The sequence below is a fragment of the Theropithecus gelada genome, chromosome 5 (genome assembly GCF_003255815.1).
Source record: "Theropithecus gelada isolate Dixy chromosome 5, Tgel_1.0, whole genome shotgun sequence".
NCBI lineage: Eukaryota > Metazoa > Chordata > Mammalia > Primates > Cercopithecidae > Theropithecus > Theropithecus gelada.
In genome coordinates, this window is record NC_037672.1 from 108025639 (window position 1) to 108051180 (window position 25542).

Consider the following 25542-nt stretch of genomic DNA (forward strand, 5'->3'; position numbering starts at 1 on the left):
CTTCAAATGAAAGAAAAGCAAATGAGATAGACCACTGAGAAGATAAAGATGGTATGCCTAAATTATGTATCCATGTGTATTAAGCTGTTTGACCAGATAATTTCTTGACTATCTACTTCCCTCTGCTAAATCTAATTCTTATTTTCAAGTATGAAAATATATTTAATAAGTTGGCAGAATTTTACCCTGAAACTACTTTCCTCATTCATCAAAGAATGTGATTTTTTAGACTATTTGTCTTTGATTAAGAAAGCCCCATCTGCTGGTTTATTTGGGGAAGTGCAATAATTATTTGAATCTGAAGTCCCTGAAGCAATTTCTCTTTACCTTTTAGTTATTTTAGAAGCATAGATACAGGGGCTGTGCCAAATGGTATTTTCATCCTCAAATCATAGAGCCATATAATTTAGCAGAATCCTCTTGAGGAACTAATCTCACAAATATGATCATGAAATACTAGTTGCAAGAGTAATAACTGATAATTGTTCCTTACATAGCCTTTATTAGTTTCATTTGTCTTTTTTTCTCCATTGTAGGGAGCTTCCATTTTGAGAATGCTTGAAGACTGGATAAAACCAGAGAATTTTCAAAAAGGATGTCAGGTATGATTTATTACTTTTAGTGATATCAAAAAATAAACTACACTGATACGTGGCTGGTGACTGTTAAGATATGTGATTAATCAAGGATAATTTCCTTTTTATTCTCTTTACTGAGGCATAGATAATATAGCAAATGATAAAAAGATGATTTTACATCCAATTGGGTACCTGCATTGTATCTGTAATGATCATTTAGCAGAAGTCTCACGGAGAAGTTGAAACAAATTACTTAGTTATTTTTGAAACTCCTTACATGTGTATTAGTCAGCTTGGGCTGCCATAAGGAAATACCATAGACTGGGTGGCTTAAACAACAGAAATGCATTTTCTCGCAGTGATGGAGGCTGGAAAGTCCAAGATCAAAGTGCTGGCTGATTCAGTTTCTGGTGAAGCCTCTCTTCCGGGCTTGCAGATGGTAGACTTCCCACTGTGTCCTCACATGGCAGAGAGAGAGGGAGAGAGAGAGAGAGCACTCTGATGTCTCTTATAAGGATACTGATTCCATCATAAGGGTCCCAGCCTCCTGATCTCATCTAAATGTGACACCTCCCAAAGGCTTCGTTTCTAAATACTATCACACTGGGGGTTAGGGTTTATGTGAATTTCAGGGAATACGATTCTTTCCACAGCAACATGATATAAACATTTAAATCTGTCTATAAAGGTCATCCCTTACACTGAGTATAAGATTTTTCCCTTATTATTAGATTAGAAAAGATCAATATTAGTATGCTTATTACAATGGAGTCAATGAATAAAGAGGCTTCCTTTTGGTAACAGAAATGACAATAAACTTTCTGAAGCATTTCACACATCCTATTTAAGTGTGTTATTTATTCCAGCAGATGTTTCTGTTTCATTTTCGTTCTTTTAACAGACCCTAAGCCAATCGGCCCCGGTTTGTTTTTATTTTTAATTTTATCAAAGTAGCTACAATGTGTCCCTATAACTGCGGTCTCTGCAGGTTGGCCCCATTCCAGCCTAGAAATGAAGTTCTCTTCGTACTCTTTCCCTTCCACCTCCATCCTGCCTACTGCGGTAACCCAGGTAGTCAGGCGCAGCAGGGCTGATGGTATCCAACCCAGAGAGCAGAAAACAGGTTGGAGAAACGCCCCCTGCTGGCTGCCGCAGAAAGTACTTCTTCTGTATGTGATTCTCCAGGAGAAGGTCACCATTCCCATAGATTTCACTCCCATCAAGCCTTCTTATGTGGCATTTAGCCCTCTCTACACTACTCTAAAAGAAAATGGCCCCCTTCTACCCAATAGTGAAACCCCTAGGTGATTATTAAAGTAAGAAATAAAGTCAAGAGTTAGGAAATATTTGGGAAGTGTATCAGTATATTTTAACCCTTTGTCTATTAGCAAAATATTTTGTAGAGACATTAGGTGCAAAGAGAGAAGCTATGTGCTTGTGCTTCTGCATACATGAGAACATCTTGTAACTTTTCCATAAGTTTCAAACTCAAATTTTATCATATCTTCCCTCATTGTAAGCATTATCATTATTATTATTGAGACAGAGTCTCACTCTGTCACCGAGGCTGGAGTGCAGTGGCTTGATCTTGGCTCACTGCAATCTCTGCCTCCCGGGTTCAAGCGATTTTCATGTCTCAGTCCCCCGAGTAGCTGGGATTACAGGCACCACCACACCCGGCTAATTTTTATATTTTTAGTAGAGACGGGGTGTCGCCATGTTGCCCAGGCTGGTCTTGAACTTGTGAGCTGAAGAGATTCGCCTGCTTCAGCCTCCCAAAGTGCTGGGATTACAGCCATGAGCTGCTGTGCCCAGCCCATTGTAAGCATCTTTAATCAGGAACTCTGTCTTCTATATCTTTATCTATACTGCAGAGCCTAGTTTAATTACACATATTAAGTCGTCCTGAAAATGTTTGTTAAACGAATGAACGAGTGAATAGTCTATAATAAATTATACAGAACATAGAAATAAAGAAAATTCATTTTCAAAAATTAAGTTAAAATTTGATTTGTATAGTTTTGATTTTAAATTAAATTGTAATTAATTAATAACATACTTTTGGCATCTTCAGAGCTGACTTCAAATTAAATAATCTTTCATATTGAGTTTTATAGAGAAGTACCAAGAGTCCTTGAAAATGAATAGCTACCCTAATAATTCAATAAAACCTCATATTTCCTTTAACCCAGTATCTATGTTAAAATTAATTTTAAAAATCAGTTTTGTCTAAAACTAATAACTCTCAAGTTAAAAGTCTTCTTTTAACTGTGATCACAGATGGTGTTAAAAACTGAACTAGGAAGAATAGATATTGATATTTCATACCATTATAGTGCTATGGAATGAATTTACACAAAACACCCAAATACTCTTTTCCTTCAATCTTCAAACACTAGCTGATATCTGAAAATAGTATATGATAGATATAGGCCACATCCAATAAGCAATCAGACCAACTGGAACATAGTTCCATAGTTCAGATAGTTCGAGCATCCCAACAATATCCTCCTTGAGTTGTCATCATCACTCTATGATTGTTGCCCTGAAATCCCACAGTCTATGAATGAGAGTTCAAGGTATTTCCGTTGCAAATACTAACTTTCTCCCAAAGTGACTCTTTGTTAGCTAACCTGGTGTGGAACTAAATATGGGGGTGGCCAGTTGTCTATTCTCTTTCATGCTCATCACCTTGCCCCAAACTCAACCTCAAACAGCAAAATAGGTGCAGGATGGGGGAAATAAGAACAAAATTATCAACTGGAAAATCTTTAAGGCTATACTTGTACATAAAAGATGTAATAGAGAAGGGGGCATTCATAACAATATGTGGTCATGATATAGAAACAGAATATATTCTTCCTTTCTTTTTCTTCTAGTATCAGTAGTACTGTCCATAAGACAGGAGTGGGTCAGCTGGAAAATGTCTTTTCCCTTCTTGGAATACTAGTAACAGAAATATTGTTCGTTTCCTATTGTGCTCACTGATTCTAATTAATAATGAACTATGACCTAGGCCATCATGTAATTTGGACTTGAATGACTACATGATTATTCAAGGTGAAGAGGGAAGTGTCTTAATATAGAATATTCAGAAGCACTAATCTAGACAATATAAAATTAGTACCTTTTAATATGCTGATTACATAAATTTCCATTCAGCCTGTGGTTCATGAGAAGCAAGAAACTGCAATTTTAAAACCAGTAACAACAATAACAGTGATGAAAACCACACACACACTGATTCAGGGTTCAGAATTCTCCTCTCAGGCAAATCTCTTCACTTCTGAAGGCACTCAGGTAGTTAGGGGGAGCAGTTTCCTTCACCTCAAAATGTGGGAGCTCTATTAAAAATATTTAAAGTCCCTTCCAATTCCACGAATGCATGTTTCTAAGCTAAAGACATTGTAGTAGTCAAATAAACTCTTCTAAATTTTAAAAGATACTATTCAATAGAAATTGTCATCAAAACACAGCTATGGTTATAATTATTACTATACAAGTATTCAATTATTATTATTTTAAAATATTAGACATTTGATTTACCAAATATTCAACTATTTTATTAAGATACGATGAATGATTTGTGCAACTGTGTAATGAATACCTAAAAGTGATTGCTGCTTCTCCCTTCCTTTGCCTGCCCTCTGGTGGTAGTGCCAAGAAGTGAATTAACCAAAAGAACAAATATGGAGGCAGCATTCCAAAGTGGCTTCACCCCTCTTCCAGGCTTCTTGGAGTCCTGCTAATACTGTTTTATCTCTATGCCTGAAAAGAAGAGGCATTTAGGAGGTAACGTGATTTAGGTACAGCACCTACTGAAAATTGTAGCAACTTAGAGCGAAAATGATATGTGCAAAGTTAACATTAAGAACACTGAAGATGGTTCCATTTCTATCAAAGACCTCCACTTTCAGTCAGGACAATTCTAGAAAGCAATGGAGGAGTGATACAGCAGGAACTTTGGAAAGTTTACTGGCAAACTCCAAGTGGCTCCCAGTTATGGGATTAGAAGACTGGGAATTTTTTCTGGGGATAAATCACACTATATTTGAAAACTCACATATAGAAAGAGGCTTTGTAAAGAAAATTGCCAAAAGAAGCTTAAATCTAAAAACTTGTACTTTAAAATATTTGAAGAGTGAAGACTTATGCTTTACAGTGAATAACGTCCCCAATTCATCCACCACTACCACCACCACCACCACCACCACCATCATCATCATTATTCAAAAGGTTGTGTATTTATTTCCTTAGAGCAGAGATCAGCAAGCTACTGTCTTCAGGCCAAATCTGGCCCACCATCCATGTATTTTTTAAGGCCCATAAACTAAATATGGTTTCCACATTATTAAATGGTTGAAAAAAATCAAAAGAAGAAGAATATTTTATGATACATGAACATTGTATGGAATTCAAATATCAATGCAACAGCCATGCTCATTCATGTACATGTTGTCTATGGCTGGTTTTGTGCAGTGGAGGCAGAATTGAGTAGTAGGGGTTCGGTTCATCTTATGAAAGGATGAGAAAAGCAAACATTGACTTCTAACATACTGATTATCTTTTACACACAGATGTACTTGGAAAAATACCAATTCAAGAATGCAAAAACTTCTGATTTTTGGGCAGCACTGGAAGAGGTAAGGAAGAGTATATATCCCCAAATATTTCTTTGTCTGATTTACAAATGGCTTACCAATCATTTTCTAATCTAACTATTCTATCCTTTTATTTATCATATTTGTTAATTAATTAGTCTCCATTTTGTTTTCAATCTTAGGCGAGTAGGCTCCCAGTGAAAGAAGTAATGGACACCTGGACCAGACAGATGGGTTATCCTGTGCTTAACGTGAATGGTGGCAAGAACATCACACAGAAACGGTTTCTGCTGGACTCAAGAGCTAACCCTTCTCAGCCCCCTTCAGATCTTGGGTAAGGCTCTATAATGCATTTGGAAAAAAACACAGAAATTTGGCAGAAATATTGGCCATTTGTTTTATATCCTATTCTTGAGTACATGATGGATGACTGATATACAAGTATAAAGCCACAGTGCCTTTAGGGGAACAAGGGATTCAAAAATAGCTGAGTGATTTCCAGGTTTGAAATGGTGGGCAGAGCACATGTATCCATGTCCTGTTCTTTACAGATATTGAAGAGAGGAATGGAATCACCTAAAGAAATAAATCTACAAGAATAAAGAAAATAAAGGGAGGGGCCATATGTATCACAGAGTTCTGAAGAAGAAAAGCAGAAGGAGAAATACAGTCTGAGGAAAATACAATCAGATAATAATAAGGGAACTTCCCTATCCCTAGACAGGTTCTAGGTTCAGTGTCAGCATGAAGACTGAAGAGTAAGAGTGAGAAGTGAGGCTAAAAATACGGCAATGAATTGATAGTCTAGTCTCAGGACAATTGTGCCAGTTGGACCACCCCTCACCCCTACTTTCTCTCCGCCACCTACCATTTCTTTGTCCGCACAGAGCTCGCAGAAATCTGGCAATGGCCCCAGGCAAAAATACAGTGGGCTTGTTTCCTAAAGAAATTGACTAAAACAGTAGAGGAGAGCTAAGGATTTCCATTTGGTTGAGACTCTCAGAGTAAAGCCTCCCTCATTATGTCATTTGCAGGATGGGTGGGCTGGAGCTGACAGCACCCCTCATACACACACACAGAGCTCCCAGTCAGACCTTCTGCTCAGCAGAGAAACTTATTTCAAAAATACAACTCCCTTCAGACTGGGCAACGTAACAAGAGCCCGTCTCTACAAAAAAATTTTTAAAAGGCACTGGACTACGGTAGTTCACGCCTGTAGTCCTAGCTAGTCAGAAGGCTGAGACCTGAAGATGACTGAGTCATCTCAAGTCAGGAGTTTGAGGCTTCAGTGAGCCATGATCGCACCACTGCACTCCAGCCTAGGTGGCAGAGCAAGAACTCATCCCTAAAAATAATAAAATAAGATAAAATAAATAATAATTTTATATATATACACATTTATATATATATAATCCCTTCTCGATAATAGAGAGAGTACACACCAGCCACCAGAATCAATTTAATTCTTTCTTAACTATGAATGACAAAGATCACAAGATACATGAAAACAATTTGGAAGGATAAAAGGTTAAAATTTCTTGTGAAAAAACAAACAAATCCTGACTTTATAAGATGCATAACTAAGGAAACAACATAAATGTATGAGATATATTCAGAGATGAAGAACTATTACACCAGTGAACTAGGAGCAGAATGTCTTAGAAAGGACAAATTGAGAACACAAAATAACTCTGAAAGATTAAATTTCTGATTCTCAATAAAAGTAATAGACTAACTAAAAATAAATTTGGCAAATCCTCCAAAAACATAGGGCAAACACACATAGAGCTGGCAAATATGAAAGAGAAGACAAATATGAAAAGTCTAGTACCCAACAGATAGGCATTCTTTTTGTTTGTTTGTTTGTTTGTTTGGCTTTTTTTTTTTTTTTTTTTAAAGACGGAGTCTTACTCTGTCACCCAGTCAGCCCACTGCAACCTCCGCCTCCCGGTTCAAGCAATTCTCCTGCCGCAACCTCCTGAGTAGCTGGGATTACAGGTGCATGCCACCACACCCAGCTAATTTTTGTATTTTTAGTAGAGACGGAGTTTCACCATGTTAATGAGGCTGGTCTTAAACTCCTGACCTCAAGTGATCCACCCAGCTCGGCCTCCCAAAGTGCTGGGATTACAGGCGTGAGCCACTGTGTCTGGACTAGATAGGATTCTTTTTCCCATTTCACCCATGCCCAGTTTTTATTGCCCCCTCTTTCAACATTTGAATACTTTGTTTTAGTAGAGAGAATCTTTCACCCATTCCCACCCAGGTGTCCTATAATCTCCACTGCCTGATTGTCACTGAAGAGACCCTTTGTCTTCTTTTTCTCTTTCTTAATGATTTAATTGACATAATTTTATAGTCACATATATAAATTATTGTAAGATCAATTATCCTGTAGCAATTAGAATAACACAAAAAGATGTTTTAGAAAGTCTTTAATAACTCTAAACTGGTTCCTTTATAGTTATTGTTTTACGTTCTAGCAAATTAGATTGACCACCTCTAATAACACTGGAATATTTGGATATTAAATCTAAAAATATGTCTCTTGTCAAACAAGCTTCCATTTGGAAAGTTTCACAGTAATTATTCTCCCTTACTATATGAGTCCACTGATTTGCTGAGCCTCAATTAATTGGGAGAGGGAAGCAGTAGGTGGAGTAGGGTAGGGAGGGTCACAGAAGGCTTTCTTTTCCAAGGATGTGATATTTTAGGTGAGCAAATTGGTGTGGGGAAGTGACTGTTCCAGATGTTCAAAACAGAAACTATGGCTGGGCGTGGTGGCTCATGCCTGTAATTCCAGCACTTTGGGAGGCCGAGGTGGGTGGATCACTCGAGGTCAGGAGTTCGCGACCAGCCTGACCAACCTGATGAAACCCTGTCTACTGAAAATACAAAAATTAGCCGGGCATGGTAGCACACACCTGTAATCCCAGCTACTTGGGAGGCTGAGGCAGGAGACTCGCTTGAACCTGGGAGGTGGAGGTTGCAGTGAACTGAGATCATGCCACTGCACTCCAGCCTGTGTGACAGAGTGAGAATCCGTCTCAAAAAAATAAAACAACCCCCGCACCCCGCAAAACAGAAACTATAACATATATGAAAGCCCCAAAGTCTTGTACACATGATTTACAACACTTATTGAACGTTGACCAAGTGATTGGTACTATTTTAAGCACTTCAGATGTATTTTATTTTATAGTAAATGAGGAATTTGTGGCAAAAGTGATTAAGTAATTTGTTCAAGGTCACACAGTGTGAATAATGGAGCCTTGATGTGAACCCAGGCAGTGTGGTTCCAAGAAACGGGATAGCAGAGAGTGACTGGGAAAGTGGTGTGAGGTGAAGATGAAGAGGAAGGCAGGGACCAGGTATGCAGACCATGTTAAAGATTTTGGAAAATAGTGTGCAAATTTGAGGATTTTAAGGAGAGAATTGGCAGGATCACATTTAAATTTTTCAAAGTTCTCCTCTGGCTGCACTGTGGAGAATTGATCACAGATCCTGGGCAGTGGGGCAGGAGTGGAGGCAGGGGGACCAGTTAGAACAATATTGCAATGAGCAGCCCACGTGACAGTTGACAGAAACGATAGGCCTGGACTAGGTAAGAGTGGCTGTGGGCTGGAGGGCATGGTGGATGTTCCAAAGATTTTGTTGAGCTAAAATTCCTAATTAAAGAACAATGTGGAAGGAATTCAATCAGGTGAATCGGCAGAGAACAATCTCCTTTTAGAATATCGTTCTCATCTTGCACCATTGTGATCGTAGTCATATTTTTTCAGAAGAGAAAGATCTTTATAGTCTCATTTCATGATGAGTACTGTATAAGGGGGGTAACAGAGCCCGTTTTCTGGATTACAGTTCAGGGGTTGGGGAAATAAGTCACACTACAGCACACTCAGGTGTTTCCAAAAATTAAAATTGCCGAAGCACTTGACTTTCCAAGGCATCAGAGAATGATGAACTCTCACAATTATTAAATTAGCTGCTTCCAAAATGCCAGTTGACACCTGAACTGGAGAAGCCTTGAGAAAGCCATTGTACTCACCTCGTTGAGGCCCATCTTTGGCCTCTCTTCCTAGAAACCTCAGGCACCCAGCCTCCCACACTAAGTGATACTCAGAGAAACTGGGAATCCTGCTATAATGCAAGTTCTGAAAATCAGTAGGTCACACTACAACAAAGGAAATTAGACTACTTAGACCAATATGAGGTCCCTTCAGGGAGTGTCTGTATACTCCCTGAACTACAAAGGTAAGTGTACTCCTTACCTTTATTTTAGAAAGGAAAGATTAGATGATGATGGAGAAAACCTTTGTTTTTCACTTTTTCCTCTTCATGATATGTGAATTGAAACATAGATCTGACTTGTTTTCGGGTGATAATTCAACTACAAAAATCATAGAATAATCTCTGTGATTGTTCTGTTAACAACTATCAAATGTTTCTTTTATAGTTACTGTTTTGTGTTCCAGCAAATTAAATTAAATATTTAATACTGCTGGAGCCTCTGGATATTAAAATTTAAAAAGTATTTCTCTCTAGAGAAATAAACTTACACTGGGAAAATTTCCCAGTAACTGTTACTTCCTCTCATATGTATCCATTAATTTGTTAAGCCAAAGACAGTCAATAATTTAAACTAAGGAGTTTTTTTAATTAATGAGGTTGGATTTTTAAAAGCTGCTTGTTGGTTATGAATTTCTCTCCACACAAACCAAACAATTTTACTGCCAAGTGAACTAAATGTATCATTAGGTATAAAATCACCTTTTGTAACAATAAATTTAAAAATTTTATTCACCAAGACTTAGAACATAGAACTGTATTAACATTTATACTTTCTTTAATATTTGTCTTCAGTTTCCACCTTCAAATACTATTTTCACTTTATTTATATTCATAGTTGCATGATTTTTTTGTGAAGGCTTATCATAAATTTAATATGTTCATTCTATTTTTATTTTTTAAGAAGTCATATATGCATAGGAAAAGAAACTTAGAAAATAGGTTCTTCTCTGTTGAGTACGTTTGTTAAAAATCAGTAGTAGCTTCTAAACAAATAAGAAAGAGACATTATAGCAAAATGATTCTTCTTCATTTAAAAGAAGAATTTGATAGTAATAAATGCCTTCATGCACCCATAAAGGAATTAGCTTTTTTTTCCGACCCTAACTTCCATCTGCTTTCTGTTCAGATGTATTCTTGTTTGGTAGACGGTGTGACCAGTTAAGTTTTACTGTGAGTTCAATGGTCTTCTCTAAATATTTTCTCACTGTTTAAATAATCCAAGATTAGGGAATTCTTACTGACTAGAACCTTTTTATAATTTAAATGGCTCACTCATGTATAAGTTATTGCTTTAACACCATGTCCTTAACCATCTCTTAGAAACGAGCCAGTTTCACATCTCCATCCCGGGATGTCTCTCTCAGGAAAACATACGTGCCTTTGATAGTCCACTCCGTGTAAACAGGCAGAGGGAATGGGAGTAAGTGTGTCACCTTGGTGCAATCAAAGTCAGTTTCCTTAGAGAAAATTAGAGTGGCCATATTTCATACTGCTAGAACTTCTTACATGGTTACATAGTGAACTATGTCTATAAAAATGAATTCTGATACTCCTGAATTTTAGCCAATATGTAGAAAACTCAATCATTTCATTTATGTAATTTCCATTTCTTCACATTTTGTACTCTCAAGTCTGTCATTTTACTCAGCTTAGATTACATTAGATTATGTGATTCTAAAACTATAAAATTGTATAGCTTCAACTTTCTATCATTTCTATCTTATGATACTCTTAAAGACCTCAGAGCAGTAGTTTTGTACGTGACCTTAGAATATCTTCTGCCCTTTTGAGGCATGGTGTAGTCCCAGAGGCCACGTTTTAGAGAGGATCGTCAAAATAGGAAATCTTAACTGTGGGCCTAGGTCATCCGGACACTGCCTGCTCTGTTGTTTCAGTCAGATTGGTATTGGGGAAAGAAGAGGAAGCATAAAATGTTAGTTTACGTGGCAGCACCAATTCAGCAGAACAGTGAAAGTGAGATATATAAGTAATATGTGGTGTTTTAGCAAAGTTCTTCGTCGGTCTTCTGAGAAGCTGCAAGGGCTCTTAGTTTGGTGTCCCTAGAAGCAGACCCTGAAATGATCATGTGCATGAAACTGACTTGTTAGGAAGTGTTTCCAGGAAAGATCAGTGGGGGAGCAGGCAGTGGGATAGAGAAGGAAAGGAAGCTCAGCAAAGTGCCGTATGAAGCAGGTCCTGAAGAGGGTAACTTTGACTCAGTCCTGCAGGAAAGTCCTGGAGCCAGTGCAGATCATACTTCAGAGTGCTCCTGATGGATGGGGCAGGAAACATTCTCACACCTGTCAGTCATTGCTAAGGGCCACATCCAGAAGGACGTAAATTCCCAGGAACTTTTAGCTTTCCTTGCTCAGGTAGCTGGCAGGCAGTCCTCTGTCAGAGAGACCCAGGCATTGATTGTTGGCAGGGGAGCACTGGTACCCAGGGTGTACAAAAATGACAAAGGGGGCTGGGCGCAGTGGCTTATGCCTGTAATCCCAGCACTTTGGGAGGCTGAAGCAGGTGGATCACCTGAGGTCAGGAGTTTGAAACCAGCCTGGCCAACATAGTGAAACCTCATCTCTACTAAAAATGCAAAAATATTGGCTGGGTGTGGTGGCAGGTGCCTGTAATCCCAGCTACTTGGGAGGCTGAGGCAGGAGAATCACTTGAACCTGGTAGGCAGAGGTTGCAGTGAGCCGAGTCCATGCCATTGCACTCCAGCTTGGGCAACAAGAAGGAAACTCCATCTCAAAAAAAAAAAAAAAAAAAAAAAAGAGAAAAGAGAGAGAGAGAATAGGGTCTAAGGAGATAAGGGGGAAGCACCAACAGTGTTCACTATAAGGCCCAAGAAGCAATTTATGTGTTGGTTTTATGAAATGTATAGCCAAAAACATTGCACTGCAATAAAATGCTCCAAAGAAGCTGATTTTTTAAAAAAACTCAATCCTGTAAAACACTTCAATAGTTATAAAACAAGGGATTACTTCTTTCAGGCATATAGCAAAAATATATTCTCCTTGAACGATATAAATTTTGTTATATCTTGAAAAGGTGAAATGTTAACCCTAATTCTCTGTTAGGAAATTGAATCTGTCAGATAAACCAACTTTGAGTTGAAACCTAAACCAGCCAATGGTACGTAGATTCACCTTCTCTCCAGATCTGCATTTTCTGATATGAGAGAAGAACAAACCATCAAAAAATGAGATTTTAAGACAAAACTGTTAAGTATATATATCAAAATACAAAGTTAGCTCCCACATACCCACTCTGCAAGAAAATATTAAGTAGCTAAAGAGAAGCACTGAAAACTCCTGAAACGTGCTTACCTGATGATTTTTCCCTTGAGCACATCAGTTCTAGTTCTAAATAGGGGATATTTAGGGGACAGTGTGAGAGGCTTTAGGGGATGATGGTGGTGGTAGAATTTCAGCATAATTTCTAAAATGTGTTATTTCCTTTACAGAGTTTACTATTTGTCTTCTAATTTCTAAAAATGTTTTGTGTTCCTTGATGGAAATGGTAGCATATTAGACTGTGTGCAAGTATGTGTGTGAATGTTCAATATTATAATAAGATGTGCTGTATTTGTGCAAGTTATGCAATATCTTTATTCTAAAATGCCAAAGCATTTTATTGAAATAATCTTTTTCATGCTTAGCTAATTTTTGATGCAATTTCTAAATTTTGTAGATTTATAGAAACTGAAAACAGTTATACAGCTTATCTTCATCCCTAAAATGTTGTATTAGCTACATTAATTGTATAGTATGGACTAGAGAATCACTTAAAAGAAAAATACACTCGTCTATTGCTTTTTAGTGATTTTTACTCTTGAAATTTTATCTTTTAGTAATAAAAGTTAAATTTTTCTTTTTTAAAAAATTTTAGTTATACATGGAACGTTCCAGTTAAATGGACTGAAGATCATATAACAAGCAGTGTGTTATTTAATAGGTCAGAAAAAGAAGGTAAATATTATTAATTGATTTATTTCTTCTTTGAATTGATGTACCACATTAAACTAATATAAGTATAAAGATGCAACAGTAAAGCTGGAACTTTGTAAACTTCAGCTGAATGATCTCTTAAATAATTTATTGATGATTCCAAATCGTCATCTACAATGAGAACTGTTCTATCTTGAGATATTCTTTTCAGTGATTTATCATGACTGACTGATTTATCATAAATACCCATATCCAAAGGAGAAGGGTCACATGCCCAGCCATTGGAAGATCAATGTGTAAGCTTCCTTGCTTCCTTCCTTCCCTCCTTTTTGTTTTTTCTTTTTATCAGATAAATAAGCCATTGAATTTCTTAAACTGTTATATGACAAGCCTGAGGATTTTCTTTTAATGCTCGCATTAAATTAGACCATTTTTTGGAAACATCTTTGTGTTCTATCTGCACTGATTTATTTTTTCCTTACTTGAAAAATGTTAGAGTTATATAAAAACAAGTAGAACTTATCACGAAATTCCAGATTGATGAAAAAAATAATAGATAAGGCAAGCTTTAGCAGCAATCTCAGAAGAATCCTTCTTTTTATATTTTTTCCATTGTACTTGTTTTGGTGTTTCAAAACTATTTCTTTTCTAAGACAAACCAGACTCATCTTTGCCCCATTTCATGAAGACTTGATTTCAGAATAGCATTTAATATGGACTTTCACCTGGGTCTTCTTGAGGATAAAAGTAGATCACTCATTCTTTATTTACATATGCCTCGCTGTTCCTGTAAAATATTTTAAAATATTAATGAGGTATGATTTCTCCTGGCCAATACATTTTTACTCTGTTTCCAGTAGATTGCCTTTTAAGAACAGCTTTACTGAGATATAATTCACATATCATAAAATTCACCCATTTAAAGTGTACAATCCAGTGGCTTTTAGTGTATTCACAGATGTGTAATCATCACCACAGTCAGTTTTAGAAGCCCCATACCCTTTAAGCTATCATGTCTGCAGCCTCCCATACATCCAGCCCTAGGCAACCACTAATGTGTTCCCTACCTCTACAGATTTGTCTCTTCTGGTCATTTCACATAAAGAAAAGTGTATATGCAGTATTTTGTGACTTTTCAATTAGCATAATGATTTCAAGGCTCATCCATGATATAGCATGTATCACTACTTCATTCCTTTTTATTGCCAAATCATATCCCATTATACGGATATACCACCATTTGTTTATCTATTTTTCAGTTGATAGATATTTGGATCATTTCCACCTTTTCTCTGTTATGAATAATGCTGCTATAAACATTTGTGTATAAGTTTTTCTGTGGATCCAGCATGTTTTTTCCACCTTTGGGCCTTTTAAGAAAACGTTTATTGTTAACTGTTTTTGTAATTTTTTACTATTACTACAAACTACCAGCTTTGTCATTGTAGAGGTGAAACTCCTTCTGAAGCCCTTCTGCACAGGGATTGCTATTACAGCAAACCTTTCTCTTGATTATTTATGTTAATAATTATTGTAATATCGTGGTCAAAAAAAATTCTAAATTTTTCCAGAATTCCTAGATCAATGCCACTTTGTCTTCGTATTTTATGCTGTGTTTGAGTGCCAGGCTCTATCTTTGTGGTCTTCTAACCATCTTCTTATTCATAAGGACATTTGCCGAAGGAAAAGGGAGAAGACAAGGGAAAAAAAAAAAAGACATTTTTAACAATGTGTAACAGCACTGATAAAAGGCATAATAAGAAGGTTAGAATTCCACTGGAAGGTTTTCAGTGGATTTGGTTTAACTATTACTAAATATTTTCCCCATTGGTCACCATAGTTAATTGAGGATTGGAAGAATATCACGGCAGCTGTTTGATTTACTGTTTACAAGTTTGAAAGCGTGAATAATTCATCTACCCTAGTACAGTTCACCCAGCACTTTCATGGAATGAAGTTTCCATACAAGTGAATTTTCCAGATAACTAAAGCTTACTCAAGTGCTTTGTAGAATGCATTTCAAGAGTTCACAATAGACATTGTTCTAATATGTATTATGTATTTCTTAGAATATTGGGAATAATAAATTTAATCCTTAATTACTAAATTAATTCTTTCAAGCATGTATTGCTTACATGCCAAGAACAGAGAAACAATGGGTGTAGTGCTGGGGCAAAAAAAAAAAAAAAGAGCAATCCTAACCCTTGCATAGGTGATTGCCCAGGGATGGGTTTGCAGGCAGATGTAATGCTGTGTCCTAAGTGCCTCTGTGGCAATGCAGATCACCAAAAGCACTCATAGAAGCATCAGCCCAGGTTTGGGGGTTCGGGAAGCATTCCTAAAAAATGCTTAAGAGTTCAGAGGCTAAAGACAGAGTATAAATGGGTGATAGAATTGACTGAATGTAGAGGAGACGTGTGCTCTGGACAGAAGCATGACTGTGAAAGTGAAAGAGCAGGGAGTTCTCACACTCCTTCATATCCCTTTGTCAATACATTTCACACATTTTTTCGTTCTAACTATTGACCTATATAGGTCTCCATTCCCCACAGAATATTCTTTGAGGAAATGGAGCTTGTTTGTTATTGTTGTTGTTCTGGATCTACAGCAGGCATCTAATAATTGTTTATTGAATACATGAATGAATAAACAAATAAATGAAGAGGCTGATAGTCACAGAGCTTTGATGACAAATCTGCCTTTATCTGAAACTTCAGAATCATGTCTGGTCACTGAGCCAGAAGCAAACTAGAGGTCTTTTTCTACTTCAAAGTGCCTGCTCCATTTTTAGGCTGTACAATAAGTTCCTGTTTCCTGTTTGAGGACATCTTCAGCTCTCAGCTTAGAGCACGGATGACGAACATGTCCTGAGTGTACTAAATGGGCAACCAGCTCATGTTACCAGTCCTACCTCCCTCCTCTTGGTTTCTTTGATGATTCATTAGTTAGAAATTCTTCAGGCAATAGTGGGACTCTCCCCAAGGTCTTTTATTTACATTTCTATTGTACGTGCTATTTTAGGCATTAAAACAACAACTAAACTCATAATTTCTAACAAAAGAAGAGAACCTCTATCACAAAACCTTTTCTGGCTACTCCAATTACCCTGAATAATCTCTCCTGTCATCATCTCCTGCCATAAAATATAGTATATTTTATCCTGTCAGTTTCATCCATCCTTATTCCTAGTATTATTACTTTATATTTTAAACAAAATCGTTGTTATTAAGCTTCATATGCTCTGTCTTTTCTTTCTTTCTCTCTCTCTCTCTCTCTTTCCTTTCTTCTCTCTTTTTTTGACAGAGTTTTGCTCTTCTTGCCCAGGCTGGAGTGCAGTGGTACGATCTCAGCTCACTGCAACCTCTGCCCCCTAGGTTCAAGTGATTCTCCTGCCTCAACGTCCCATGTAGCTGGGATTACAGGTGCCCACCACCACAGCTGGCTAGTTTTTTGTATTTTTAGTAGAGATGGGGTTTCACAGTGTTGGCCAGGCTGGTCTTGAACTCCAGACCTTAGGTGATCCACCTGCCTCAGACTCCCAAAGTGCTGGGATTATAGGCGTGAGCCACCGCATCTGGCCTCTCTCTTTTTTTTCTCAACTAAATTATAAGCTTCTTGATGACACAAACTACACATATTTCTTGTCTCCTGTCCACCCTATTATCAACAAGATGCTATGTACATTCTAAGAGTTCAGAAAGTCCTAGTTTAATGAAGGGTTGTTTGCCCCAGACAGTTGTACTTTTAGAGGTTAACTGCATGTATTTTAGTTATGTCTCTGTCTTTTAGTGTCAGCTGCTATTTTGGCTATTGTCAACGCATCCACATTTAGTAGCATACCACCTTTTTGCATTTAATTTACTGCTTTCTAACATTTAGAAGGATTGAAGGTTGTTTTATCATATCAGGCAACCAATCTTGCTAAAACATAATATTTTAAAAGAGACATTTCTAAGTGCACAGGATCTGGGCAAGGTCTAAGGTCTAGCAAGTGGTGTAGACTATGCAATAGCTGTTTTCGCAACTCTTACTTCCAGATTTGAGGGTGTCCCCTAGATGGTTTGGACTATCCAGACTGTCCAGTCAGTTTCTATGATAGAAATAGATTTACTAAACATCTATGATAGTTATATATAAATATTTAATACCAAAATAATGATGGGCATATATTTTTGTATTTGATGACAAAGAGGGAAGCACTTTCTTCATTTTTTCAAGCTAAGCCTCATGGAATGCGCAAGCTTTGATTGGATGATTATGGGTTCAGTTTTGCTGGTTTAGAAACTCAATTTGTCAGTTCAGCCGTGGTCAACCAAGTCTTGGAAGATTTACTGATCTAAAGCAAACATACAAGAGATTAAGAATGCTAATTTGTTAATTTACACAGTTAAAATATATTTGTTAGTGAATCCGAATACTTATGTCTCATACCTAATTAGGTATCTCTTTCCCGGAAGAAAGTTACTAAGTAAGAATTAAGGGGCCAGGTGTGGTGCCTCACCCCTGTAATCCCAACACTTTGTGAGGTCAAGGCGGGCGGATCACCTGAGGTCAGGAGTTCAAGGCCAGCCTGACCAACATGGAGAAACACCGTCTCTACTAAAAAAATACAAAATTAGCCAGGCATGGTGACACATGCCTGTAATCCCAGCTACTCGGGAGGCTGAAGCAGGAGAATTGCTTGAACCTGGGAGGCAGAGGTTGCAGTGAGCTGAGATTGTGCCACTGCACTCCAGCCTGGGCAATAAGAGCAAAACTCGGTCTCAAAAAAAAAAAAAAAAAAAAAAGAATTAAGGGAGAGTTAAGTTAGATTAATTATTTTACAGAGGTCTTTAAATTGTGATAGTGTGATATATTGCATTAGCCAGGTGAGTCTAATTATTGCACTTTAGAGACAATCAATAGTGGCTTGGTGCAATGAAAGTTTCTTGTTCATGCAACAGTCTGAAGGAGATAATCCTGACTGTCATCTCTTCTAGGTGGCTCTCCACCAAATAATGACTTGAAAATCCTGTCTTCTTCCTTCTTATGGCTTTACCATCCCCTGTATCTTGAAATCCCTCACTGGATCTTTTGCATCTAGCCCAAAGACAGGGGAAGATAATGAGGGAATCAGGCCTTGAAGTGCATCTGTTACTTTTGCCCACATTTTATAGCCAGTTCTCAATCATGTCCTGCAAGGAAGGCTAACAGAGTCCAGCTCTGTACCCAGGAAGAAAAGGGAACTGTGTGGTAAACAACTAACAGGCCTCTGTCACATACACTGTTTTCTGTAGGACCAGACCTGTCAAATAGCCTGAAACACATGTTCCAGCTCAATTTGGCACCTATTTCCCTGTGCACACTGGAGACACATTGACAGATCTTCACTACCCAACTCTCCTTTGCAGTTCTTTTTTTTCAACTACAAAAATTATTGCTAATTGTAATCTTTCCTCATGGTAATTGACTTGCATTTTTCCAGTTTCCTATTCCTTGCATATTACATATTAAAGCCACAGGCATACCTGAGAGATACTGCAGTTTTTGGTGCCAAGTCACTGCAATAAAGCAAATATCACAATTAAGTGAGTTACACAAGTGTTTTGGTTTCCCAGTGCATATACAAGTTATGTTTACACTATACTGCAGTCTACTAAGTGTGCAATTGCCTTATGTATAAAAAAGTATATATGTTAACTAAAATAATTTATTCCTAAAAATGCTAACAATCATCTGAGCCTTCAGCCAGTTGTAATCTTTTTTACTGATAGAGGGTCTTGCCTCAGTGTTGATGGCTGCTTGCTAATTAGGGTGGTTATTGCTAACGACTTGGGTGGCTATGGCAATTTCTTAAAATAAGACAACATTGAAGTTTGCTGCATTAATTGACCCTTCCTTTCACAAAAGGTTTCTTTGAAGCATGTGACGCTGTTTAATAGAATTTTACGCATAGTAGAACTTCTCCCAAACCCTGGTGCTGCTTTCTCAATTAAGTTTATGGAATATTTTTAATCCTTTGTTGTCAGTTCAAGATGCTCATGGCATCTTCACCAGAAGTAGATTCCATTTCAAGAAACCGCTTTTTTTGCTCACCCCTAAGAAGCAACTCCTCACCTATTCAAGTTTTATCATGAGATAGCAGCAATTCAGAGACATCTTCAGGGTTCACTTCTAATTCTAGCTCTCTTGCTATTTTCACCACATCTGCAGTTACGTCCTCCATATAGGTCTTGAACACCTCAAAGTCATTCATGACGGTTGCAATCAACTTCTTCCAAACTTCTGTTAATGTTGATATTTTGACCTCCTCTTATGAATCATGAATGTTCTTAATGGCTTCTAGAATGGCGAATGCTTTCCAGAAGGTTTCTAATGTACCTTGTCCAGATCCATCAAAGGAATCACTATCTATGGTAGCTATTGCCTTACAAAATGTATTTCTTAAATAACAAGACTTGAAAGTCAAAGTCACTTCTTGATCCGTGGGCTTCAGAATAGATACTGTGTTAGCAGCTGTGAAAACATTAATCTGCTTATACATTTCCATAAGAGCTCATGGAAGACCAGGCACATTGTCAATAAGCAGTACTATTTTGAAAGGAAACTTTTTTGGTGAGCAGTAGGTCTCAACAATGGCCATAAAATATTCAGTAAACCATTCTATTAACAGATGTGCTGTCATCTGGGCTTTGTTGTTCCATTTATAGAGCACATGCAGAGGAGATTTAGCATGATTCTTAAGGGCCTTAAGATTTTTGGAATGGCAAATGAGTATTGGCTTTAATTTAAAGTTGCCAGCTGCATCCACCCCTAATGAGAGAGTCAACCTGTCCTTTGAAGCTTTAAAGCCAGGCATTGACTTCTCTCTAGCTGTGAAAGTCCTTAATGGCATCTTCTTCTAATATAAAGCTGTTTCATCTACACTGAAAATGTTTTTTAGTGTAGCTGCCTTCAAAAATGATCTTAGTTAGATCTTCTTATTAACTTGCTTTAACTTCTATATCAGCATTTGCTGCTTCACCTTGAACTTTTATGTTTGGAGATAACTTCTTTCCTTAAACCTCAAGAACCAACCTTTGCTAGCTTCCAACTTTTCTGCTGTAGCTTCCTCACCTCTCTCAGGCTTCATAGAATTGAAGAGAGTTAGGGCATTTCTCTGGATTAGGCTTTGGATTAAGGGAATGTTGTAGTTAGTTTGACCATCTATCCGGAGAGCTAGAACTTTCTCCATATCAGCAATACAGATGTTTCTCTTTCTTATCATTCATGTGTTCACTGGAGTAGCACTTTTAATTTCCTTCAAGGACTTTTTCCTTATGTTTAGAACTTGGCTAACTGTGTGGAACAAGAGGCCTGGCTTTCATCCTGTCTCAGCTTTTGACATACTTACCTCACTAAGCTTAATCATTTCTACATTTTAATTTAAAGTGAGAGATGTTTAACTCTTACTTTCATTTGAACACTTGGGACCATTGAAGGGTTATTGATTGGCCTAATATTGACATGGTTGTGTCTAAAAGAATAGGGAGGCCCAAGTGGGGGGAGGAGAGAGAGAAAAAGAGAAAGAGAAAGAGAGACAGGGGAATGGTCAGCTGGTGGAGCAGTCAGAACACACACAACACTTACCGATTAAGTTCTCACCTTATGTGGGTGTGGTTCATGGCTCCCCAAAACAATTACAATAATAACATCAAAAATCTCTGATCACAGATCACCGTAACAGATATTATAATAATAAAAATTTTGAAATATTGCAAGAATTATCAAAATGTAACCTAAAGACATGAAGTGAGCACATGATGTTTGGAAAATGGCACTGATAGACTGGCTTTGCTACAAACCTTCAATTTGTAAAAAATGCAGTATCTGCAAAGTGCAATAAAGTGACTTCTGTCTAGCGCAATAAAGTAAGGTATGCTTGTACACCTTTCTTTACAGGCAGATTCTCTAGGCCACTTGCTGAGGTTTAGAATGGACCCTGTAATTATTACTAAAACAATCACTAATACTTTCTTGAATGGGTAATTTGTTGAAAGCATTACCACAAATGGATAACCGATCCATTTTATTATGGATCATGTTAGCTTTAGTTTCATAAATTAAAATTTTCTTCTATGACCCCAAAGTCTAATAATGCATTCTACTTGAAACTTTTAGGTCTTCAAGTATATTTTGCATGTCATTAGTTAAAAAGTACTACTCGTATCTTTCAGCTGTTTTTTGTTTTCTTAAATAAATTGAGATGGGGGTCTTGCTATGTTGACCAGGCTGGTCTCAAACTGGTCTCAAGCAGTCCTCCTATCTTGGCCTCCCAAAGTGCTGGGATTACAGGTGTGAGTCACTGTGCCCGGTCTCAGTTGTTTTACTATCAAGTGATACACAAAATTTAATAAGAGGTACACTCTGTAATTTTACATTGAAAAATAATTCACTTAAAGGATTAGTGCAACACAGCATTTATATCACCTAAGAAGAATGTTTTTTTTCTCTAGGAATCTCAGGCTATCATAAACTGTCTACTTGTCTAAAATTTGTTACAATTATTTATAATAGTAACATTAAAGAACTGTTACTTGTGCTCTGTTACTGAAATCTATCAGGATTGAAATTAAAGAGGCTCTGGATGAAATTTTGAAAAGGTAATTATCACTTTTCTCTATCATCTAGGCAAATGATAAAAGAAAAAAGTAAGAATTTTCTAGAAAGAGCTCCTACTCAGAAATAATTCATTCAATACTTTTTGGCATAGATAGAACTCTTAAGAAACAGAATAAAACAATTTTTAAGTTGATACAGCATTATATGTCCATTAAGCTTAGATTTCCAAATATATAAAATGAAATTGCAAGGTGTTTAAAATATAATTTCAAATGGAAAAGGATTACTAATAATAAAAAGCGTAGGGTCCCATTATGTTTGTTGTGTGTGCATGTGTGCATATAGAAGATACACACACACACACACACACACACACACACCAGGGAAAAACATGTTAACTGTGGTGGGTAATTTTTATATTCTTCTTTATACTTTTTTGCATTTTCCAAGTGCTCCATAAAGAATACATACTATTGTTATAATCAGAAAAAAAATAGTAAATGGAGTAACAGAAGGAAACATACAGTATATTAGTCCTGTATTTTAATCTTACTAGAGTATTTTAATTCTACTCATTATGTAACTAAACAACTGAACAGTATTTTGCTGTTGACAAGTGTTCCAAAAGTAGCATGAACTTGGAAAGTCCTTAACTACTGACTTCCTGGATCTCAGCTTCCTCATCTATAAAGTGAGAAAAATCACAGTAACTCTAGACAGGCTTAACTAGGTACATATAAAGCACACTAAAATATGGCAGTATTTAGATGGATTGCCAGGAACTTCTCAATGTTATTTATATTTGCTTCGCTATTTATAGAACTGGCAGCATATCCCCTTTCATTATAACGGGGATAGCTACCATCTGTTGGATACGTAACACATAACTATGTGACCAACACTTTACCTATGTTATCTTATTTAATCTTCACAACAGCCCTGTGAGGGATTTTTGTCCCTGTCTTCCTTGGGGTGAACTGGGACACTGAGGGGTCAAGTGATCTGGCCAAGGTCACACAGCTAGTAAGTTACAGAGCAAGGATTTTATCCTAGGTCTGTCAGACTCAAAAGTTCATGCTCTTTCTCCTGTAACATATGGCTTTATGCTTAGCAAGCAACTCTCCTTCTGATACAAACATTCAAAGTGTACAGATGCCAAAAGATTAGCTTCCTTTCAACAACTTGTCCATGGGAGGATGACAAAGAAAGAGAAATTCTACATGAGTGAGGTAAGGGTTTATAATTTATCAAATACCTACTCCAAAAGTTCCTAAAGAAACTTACTGTCTTGTTGGAGAGCTTATTCATATATTATGAAAAACTACTGTGTCCTGGATATCTTCCAGACCTTGCAAACACTTCCAAAATTTAAATCATATTTCCTCCCAAACTGACTCACCTTCCTCTATTCTCTACTGGCAAAACCATTATTCATCCAGTTGTGCAATCCATTTTCCCCTCCTCTGACTGTCCACATCAAGTCAGAAAAAAGATTTTGTTGATTTTACTTGTGATATGTCTCTTGAATAAATCAACTTCTTTCTAGTTTCATCATCTCCACATTAGTGTAAACCCTCATCCTCTATTGCCCTACATGACTACAGTGGACTCTAAATTAGTCTTCTTGTCTCTAGAATCGCCTCCAAAACATCTCCCATACCACTATTGAAATTAGCTTTCCAGAAAATAGACTTGAGCATGCTACTTTTCTGCTTAAAACTCTTTTCTCCTCTCATAAGATGGATTCTTAACATGACATGTGACTCTTCATACTGGAGGCCTGACTTTTATTTCCAGCATCACCTCCTATTTTCCAATATCACAACCTACATTATTGGTACCTTAAAATATTTGAAACTTCTCAACTATACTGTGTTCCTATAGCATTATTTAAATTGTATATTGCCCATGTAAACAAAAGAGTATATGATGTATGAATTGAAAAGTATAGGAGTAATGCTAACAAACATGGTTATATCAAAGCATAGCTATTATTTTAAGTACATGTCTTTTACCTAAAACATAAGTCTCTGCTCCTTCAGCACTGGGCTTCTAAAATCTATACAACAGAGCCTGACATATATATGGATGTTGTTTTAGAAAGAATGCTAATTTGATGAATCCGTTGATGGAAAAGTATTGTTGTAACCAACTGAAATAGGCAGTAGATGGCTTTACAAAGATAGATAAATTGGAAAAACAAGTATGAAGTCGATTACAAAATCAAGAATGTTTCATTCGGATCTCAATTCTATTGCAGGTCTTCTTGATACAGTAACATTTTTAAAGTGTTGCTGATTATCAATGTATTATCCTGCTTAGCAATAGCCATTTCCATCAACTTCAATGTTGATTTTAATAAACAAAGTATTATTTTGAGTGTTTACATTTTTATCCCCTCCCCAGGCTGCCCCAGTGAATATTCTTAGTCCATTATGATTAGAGATCTATGGACTACCCCTGAAGGCATGGACTTCTCTGTCTGGAGGCATTGCTTTCTTATACTGATGGATTGACCAGCACAAAATTATTTCACCCATTTGGCAAGCTTCTGCCAGTAAAAGCTATCCATCATAAATTACAGTGTAATTATTTATATTACTTATTTCTTTTTTAGCTCTCTCATTATAGTGACATTCTAAAGTTAGGCAACTAAGTAAAAATTAGGCTTTGGGTTTTGGATCCAAATCAAACCAGCCTCCTTGAGCTAATATTTCTTTTATTTTATTTTCTTTTTGCCCTCTGGGTCTAATTTCCCTGTGTTTACAGTGCATGCAAACATGTTGCTCATTAGTGTTTATTTACTACCACAGGAATCACTTTGAACTCTTCTAATCCTAGTGGAAATGCTCTTCTCAAAATAAACCCAGATCATATTGGGTTTTATCGTGTAAATTATGAAGTAGCAACTTGGGACTCGATAGCTGCAGAGCTCTCCTTGAACCACAAGGTAAGAGACAGCAATGGTTGGAAACTGTTTTATTTTTGTTCTAAGAACAGCATCTTAATGATATTAATTTTTTTCAACATGCTTTGCCTTAAGAATTGTGTTTTTTATCTCTCTTTCTCCCTCTTCCCAGACATTTTCTTCAGCAGATCGTGCAAGTCTTATCGATGATGCTTTTGCCTTGGCAAGGTGCGTTTCCAAATGAGACTAAATTACCTAAAATACTGTGGGTTTTGTCATAAATCTTTAAAAAATGAATTAAACATTGCAGTATTAATCAATTTTAGCTTAAACTATCCAAAGCCACTATTTAAAACATTATCGTTTTCCTTAACTCTCTTTTCAAAAGTTCACATGAGCCTAATAGTCAAAATACTGACATTAGCCCTTACGGTATACACAAAAACTTACCTAACCTATTGACTTTGAGTATGGTTTGTCTATATTAGGATCCTTGAGCTAATTAGGAGTGACATTTGCAAATGATCGAAAGTGTACCTTCATAATTTGATTTAATAAAAAGACAAACAACGTGTTTTGTTAATTCAGTTCTGTGAGCCCAAGCCCCATGTAAGATTTTATGGCTGGAATTGTCAAATCTTATTCAGGTCACTGGGATAAGAAGAATGAGCTATGGTGCTTTAGAACTGATCAAAATTAGGGGACAATTTGGAAAATTTGACTCTTTTTCTCATAGTCTGAAGGTAATCTGCTCTTTAGAAAAAGTGTAGATTGGGGGAACTAATGGTACCTCTATTTTTTTTTTTTTTGTTTAATTCATGTAGTCTAACACTAGTAATTTAACAAGCATTTAT

General features: G+C 36.9%; 1 protein-coding gene across 1 annotated transcript in view; it reads left to right on the forward strand.

Annotated features, from left to right (window-relative positions):
- ENPEP (glutamyl aminopeptidase) overlaps positions 1-25542 on the forward strand; it is an 83651-nt gene that overhangs the window by 38873 nt on the left and 19236 nt on the right. Inside the window, exons 8-13 of the mRNA XM_025385114.1 lie at positions 537-602; positions 5156-5221; positions 5362-5513; positions 13142-13221; positions 24594-24730; positions 24861-24916. Coding sequence (XP_025240899.1) covers positions 537-602; positions 5156-5221; positions 5362-5513; positions 13142-13221; positions 24594-24730; positions 24861-24916 — 557 coding nt within the window. The remainder of the gene's footprint in view (positions 1-536; positions 603-5155; positions 5222-5361; positions 5514-13141; positions 13222-24593; positions 24731-24860; positions 24917-25542) is intronic.